General features: G+C 37.8%; 1 protein-coding gene across 2 annotated transcripts in view; it reads right to left on the bottom strand.

The window, feature by feature from the left end:
- Window positions 1–348: 348 nt before the first annotated feature.
- Window positions 349–6,730, bottom strand: part of egfl6 (EGF-like-domain, multiple 6) — a 108,965-nt gene continuing 102,583 nt past the window's right edge. For both annotated transcript variants that reach the window (XM_051927223.1, XM_028800831.2), the window contains one exon: window positions 349–2,136. In XM_051927223.1, coding sequence (XP_051783183.1) covers window positions 2,029–2,136 — 108 coding nt within the window. In that variant the 3' untranslated portion in view covers window positions 349–2,028. The remainder of the gene's footprint in view (window positions 2,137–6,730) is intronic.

Raw genomic sequence — 6,730 nt, 5'->3', positions numbered from 1 at the left:
TGCTGGAAAACGTGTCTAACTCAGCGTTGAAGGCGTCACTTCCGGTTCTTCCGGCTAGGTCAACGTCATTTCCAGTAACAGCCCCTAGACTGACGTCAGAAGAAGGCTACGTCCAGTTCCCATACGTCACTTCCAGTCTGATCACTTAAAACCACCATCTTTCCAAACCTTCACCAGTTCATGTCTGGACTCCAACAGAGACACATCTCTCTAAAAGACAAACCCATTGCAGCCAGGGATAATATATGGGTGGCTGCCCCAAACCTTTTCAAGTGTGTCGAGTCTGACCCTTTCACAGTAGTAAAGGTAAAAAAGCAAAAAAATAAATAAATAAAAGGAAATACTAAAAAAACAAAAAAGAAACATTTATTATTTAATGACAGCAACATTTACAATTTTTAACTTTGGCAATTACACCGTGACTGACATAAAAAAACAAGTACAAAGTAAGTTATTGAAAGAATGTATTGGTCGATTGACAGTACCTGCTTTATGTGTTCAGAAGGTGAAAAGTAAATTATGTTAGTTCTGTTCTTTAACTTTCATGGCTTTGGGACCCACTAAATGCCACTCATAGCAGATATTTAGACAGTCATCAGCCCATTTTTATACCAACTTTCTATTTTGACAACAAGTAGCTTTATAGCACCCAACCAACTTGGGGATTCTACACACACACATACACACACACACACACACGCACACACACACACACACACACACGCACACACACACACACACACACACACACACACACACACACACACACACACACATATATATATATATATATATATATATATATATAGATAGCATGAGAATGAAACATCACATTAACCCCATCTTTGAATTATGGTAGGAACAACATTTTTATTCAATGTATGTACTGTGAGCTTATCTACAGGGAGGAGCACCATATTGAAATAAGTGAATTGCACTGCACAGGCAACCACTAAAAGTAAAATCGCAGAGCCTCAGGGAGAACATGCAGTTTCCAAACATTAGCCAGAAGGCTTATGAAAAGTTTCAAAAGTATAAGGCTGCCATACTAAATTGTCACCTTAGTCCATGCTGACACTCGTTTAAAATTCCAGGGCCCTGAGGAGCTGGACCTTATTCAGATAGCTTCAGAAACCAGGTAGGAACTTGTCCTTGATGGACATCAGTCCAACACAAGGCAGACACACACACACACACACACACACACACCAGATTGGCTCAGGCATTCATTCATTCAGTTTCCAAACCAATACGGGGTTACAGGTATACATATTTATGTTGTCAGAACTATCAAGTAGACTTGATCTGAAAACCTAATGAATTGTAGGTGCTGTGTTAAGCTGGCATCCTTCCTTGAAGTGGGTTCTGCACCAAGCCTGCTACATTCACAATCGGGACAAACTGGCGATGGCTTAACTCCAACTTGCTTTTACATTTTTATGGTTTTTCTGTGGCCCCGAATTTTCTTAAGTGTTCAGATAAAGGCTGCATAGATGACTGACTTTTAATGCAATTTTCCTTCTAAATTTGATGTACTATATCAGAGTCAGCCTATCAGACACCGATATACATTCAATACTGTTTGCAATTTTAACATGAATATTAAACACTCACATTTTCATAGATTAGTACATTTTCTTTTTTAGTTCTTTCTAGTGTAAATTGTATTCTTACAAAATAGCAATATCCATACTTTGGAGATAACCTGCTTGTTGTAAGAATTACCAACCACTATTGCCAGTGAGTGCAGTAAAAAAACGAGAAAAAAAAACAATGAGCCAAAAGAAAGAAAAAATAAATTTCATCACAGTACTTTCAGCATTATTCATGCAACTTAGATGATAAAATGAATGCAAGAACAAACAAATAATAGACAACACTAAGCATTTCCACATGTAAACACCTTGATGTTATTAGTGCCATGAATGAAGAAAACGGTGCAATTGTTTGCATTTAAGGCACAACATTCACAGCAACAATAACTAGGGCTTTTTTTCAATTTAGAACTAGAATTACTTGGGTTAATGTTTAAAATATTTCTGCTTCTCCTTCTTGACATGATCCAGAAGTCAAGACAACATTGTCCAGTCCAATTTCTCCAGCTTTGCCTTTTCCACGTTCTGCTTCAAAGATAATCTGAAGGAAAACAGACAAGAAATGGAAAGAGGAATAATTAAATAGTTATCATAACATTGCATTCTACTGTGTGCTGTCCTGGGCCAGTGACATCACTTCAGGAAAGCCCCCTGGATCAACAATCTAATTAAAATGTCAAACTCGGGTATAGGACTAATTCTGGACCACCTGGAGGATCTATAGAATCAAAAGTGTGTCTGTCCTCTTTTCTCGAGAGTACTTTAGATACTGGCATTTTTCTATAATTTGCTTGAATATTCCGGTTGATTTTGCAACATCTCTCATCATGCTAAGAATCATAGCTCGCTTGTAGGAGTGATATATTTGCGCTAATCAGAGACAGAGGCTGCGGGCCTTGGGGAGGGGGACGACGTGACGTCAGGAGTAGGGAGCCGGGCAGGGCCCTCCTCACAGTCCTGTTTCACTTCTATCTATCTATCTATCTATCTATCTATCTATCTATCTATCTATCTATCTATCTATCTATCTATCTATCTATCTATCTATCTATCTATCTATCTATCTATCTATCTATCTATCTATCTATCTATCTATCTATCTATCTATCTATCTATCTATCTTCAAACATGCTAAATTAACACTGCTCAACATTCAAGTCTTTGAAGATGTGAGTGGAAAACCATAGCACCCAGAGAAAAACCACACACAAAAATGAGGAGAAGGCTCAGATCCACACCAGGGGTGGAATTTGAACCCAGGACACCAGCTCTGTGAGACAGCAGCACCAACTGCTGTTTTATTTATGGGTCAAACTAAAACAAAATATCTAAGAGGGCAGGTAAAAGTTAATCATCCAATCTGAAGATCTTTTGTGCAAATGATTTACAATCAAAAGTCAATCTTTCAAACTTTGTTAACATATATATATATATATATATACAGTATATATTAGACTTAGAAAGTATTCTGCACACTTTCTGCACACTTTATTGTGTTGTAGATTTAATTTTAAATGTGCAATTTTTGCTTATTAATTAACTCCCAAAACCCCCTAATGACAAATTGAAAACACATTTTCAGAATGGGTTAGAGTTAGGGTTCATCTTCATTCATATGTGTCCAGACCCTTAATTCAGTTCTTGGCAACATTCACAGCTATAAGTGTTCTTAGGTAATTCTCTACAAGCTTTGTATTCATGGTTTTGGGCAGTTATTATTCTAGGAAGGTCCACTCAAGCTCCATTAGATTGGATGAGATGCGTCTGCAAATTGCCATCTTCAGGTCTCTTCACTGATGTTCTATGAAGTTTAAGTCTGGGCTTTGGCTGGGGCCACTAAGAAACTGTCAGAGATTTGTCCTGAAGTTACTCCAGCATTGTCTTGGCTGTGTTCTTCAAGATTATTGTTGTAATGAAAGGTAAATCATCACCCCAGTCTGAGGTTGTGAACACTGTGGAGGAGGTTTTCTTCTAGGACCTCACTGCATTTGTCTGCATTCATCCCTCCATGAATCCTGACCAGTCTTGTTGTCTGTTCTGCCCCCCATAGCATGATGCTGCCACCAACGTACTTCACCATATGGATGCTATTAGGCAAGTGATGAGCAGTGTCAGCTCTTCATCAGACATTATGCTTGGAGTTTTGCCCAAACAGTCCTGTTTTCATCTCATTTGCGTAGAAAATCTTTCTCCGAATACTCTCAGAAGAAAAGCAGGTTTTCGAATTGACTTTCACTCAAGAGTGGCTTCCATCTAGCCACTCTACCATAAACACCTGATTGAGGTAGTGCTGCTGAGATGGTTATACTTCCGACAGGTGTCAGTTTAGGACTTCTAAGGCTCTGTTAGAGTGACCACTGGATTACCTCTTGGACAGCCAACTCCAGCAAGAGTCCTGGAGGTTTCAAACATCTTTTATTATACAATTTTTGAGGCAACTGTCCTCCTGAGGTCTCTAAAAACTTCAGAAATGGTTTTATTGTCTTACCCTGATCTAAACTTCACCACAGAGGACTAGAGAGAGTTCCTTGGCTTCACGACTTGGTTTATATCCAGACATGCAGCTTAAATTCTGAGATCTTATGTAAACAGGGATATGCCTTTCAATATGATATCCAATCAATTCTGTTTTTCACAGGTGGGCTCCAATCAAGTTCTTGACACATCTCAAGGATAATTAAAGCAAACAGAATGCACCTGACCACAATTTGGAGTGCAACAGAAAGGGTCTGAATACTTACATGAATGAGAGATTTCAGTTTTTGATTTTAATAAATTGCCAAACCTTTCGGAAAAACATGTTCTCACTTTGTCGATATGGGTTATTGAGTGTAGATTGATGGGCAAAAATGGTAAATGCATCTACATAAAATAAAATATACAGCACAATAAAGGGTGCAGAAAGGGAAGGGGTCTGAATACTTTCTGAGTCTGCTCTAGTATCTTTCACAGAGCCCAACATTTCATCAAGCCCAACATTTCAAGAACATGGACATAAAAATAGGTATTAGACTAAAAAGGAAATATAAGAAATCAGATCATTGTTAAAGGCCAAACCATAAGTATACATGATTCAGATGAATGGGCAAATGTAAGTTGTGGTCAGCCCCACAGTTCTAAGCAGGACTTCAGTGTGAAAGTATGAAGATCTCTTAGGGTCCTTGACAGCAGTTACTTCAACTAGAATTCAAGGGTACAGCTTGAATCTGGTATGAGTTAAAATGTTCACAATCAAATTTCTGTCTGTATACATGGAGCAAAGATATCTGGTATATTTATTTGAAAAGCAGATCCTCTGAGATCTTTGAATTTCAACTTAAAGATAATTTGGACATTTTACGTGAATAACAAAGGACACGTGAAATTGGCCTATTCCTGTCTAAACTGTTCTCGAACTTTTTATTAGGCATGACAGAACTGTAAGCATTTTTGACCAAAATAAGGAGGACAGACACACACATGCATTGTGGGGGACTCTGCACAGGTCAAAGTGGGAATGCAGGAACCATCAGGGTATATTGGATACCCCCTTGAACAGCAGCAGGCTGGGACCACAGTCTGGAAATTGACTCAATCTGGCCAGTGAAATGCTAGGAAGAATTTACAAAAGCACCTAGCCACCAGGGGGCAGCATTTGGTGACTAAGAGAACAGGTGATCTTTTTGAGGGTGGCTTTGGAAATGAATGACAGGAGGCCTATGCTGTTGCACCTAAATGCTAGGCTGCGAGTTTAAGGCGTGGGCGTAAGGAATGTGTCTACTTTGTATAGGGTTTTATTTTAATGTAAAGGGATTTTCCAAAGAATAATCAGACAAGTAAGGGCCAGAACAAAAATGAGAGTCATAAAAGCAAAAGCTAAGATCATTGTTCCTAAATTATTTTAATCACAAAATGACATTATGAAGACATCACAAATATTACTTTAAAATAAATTGTAACATGCAGTATAATTACTGGTTAGAGTTGCATAATTAATTTCTACAAAGTACCTAACGCTTTATTTTTTCTTAATTCTTTTAAGTTTTAAAGGATTTCTACAGTGACTTCACCACCTGTGGTGTTTTATATTTTTATGGTGGCACACTGTGTATGTGTGTTCATGTGACATTACTGCGATTATCGTTAAATGACCAATATGCACATTTCGTAGTGTCTGCACGTTAGTATTATTATTTTTTTTTTTATAGAAAAAGACTCTACAATGCAAGAATTGTGAGTTTTTGAGCAATTTTATTTTGTTTTCAGGTTGCATTTTAAACTTTTGCCTGCTCCTAGCCTTTCTGATTTCTGCTGGCCCCTTTGGCTTAGACGGCCTCAGTGAATTTAGTGTGTTTTGATGTTGCCTGTCTCAGTATGTCTTCTTGATGTGAAACACTGCTAGGTCAGATGGCCAAAGATGTTAAAGAGTGGAAAATAAGTGAAGGAGATTAAATTTGTTATATACTGTACCAATGCAATACAATTTATTTTTGTATAGCCCAAAATCACACAAAGAGTGCCACAATGAGCTTTAACAGGCTCTGCCTCTTGACAGCCCCCCAGCATTGACTCTCTAAGAAGACAAGGAAAACCTCCCAAAAAAACCCTTGTAGGGAAAAAATGAAAGAGACCTTGAGAAAGTCAGTTCAAAAAGAGACCCCTTTCTAGGTAGGTTGGGCATGCAGTGGGTGTTAAAAACAAGGGGGTCAATACAATACAATACACAGAACAGAACACAAGTAATCCTCAATAGTGCAATAGAAATATTACAAGTACAGAGCAGAATTCAACAGTAGATGATATTACATAACACCATTTTTGTTATATGAATATTTCTACTTGTTTTGGGGTTTTTAAATGTATACTTTTTATTTTTAAAGTCAGTTTCATGATTGATTCAATAATTTAAAAGTTGATTTTATTTAGATAATGTCATCTTGGTCACCATAATTGTTGGCGTCACTAGATGTGACTTTTAAATTGGCGTTGATCGTGTATCACTTAATCTCCCAGTCTGTGCAGTCTATAATGGTAGGTCTTTACTGAATAAGGCCCTAGTGGTAGAACTGATATTTTGTCTGTGACTTGTTTCTGGCTTTGACCTTTGCTTTTGTTTTGTTCCTTGGCATTGGTCTCTTGGTTCTAATTGTCTTCCT

This window comes from Erpetoichthys calabaricus, chromosome 4 (assembly GCF_900747795.2).
Source record: "Erpetoichthys calabaricus chromosome 4, fErpCal1.3, whole genome shotgun sequence".
In the NCBI taxonomy this organism is placed as follows: Eukaryota; Metazoa; Chordata; class Cladistia; order Polypteriformes; family Polypteridae; genus Erpetoichthys; species Erpetoichthys calabaricus.
This window is presented reverse-complemented; position numbering and strand designations above follow the sequence as displayed.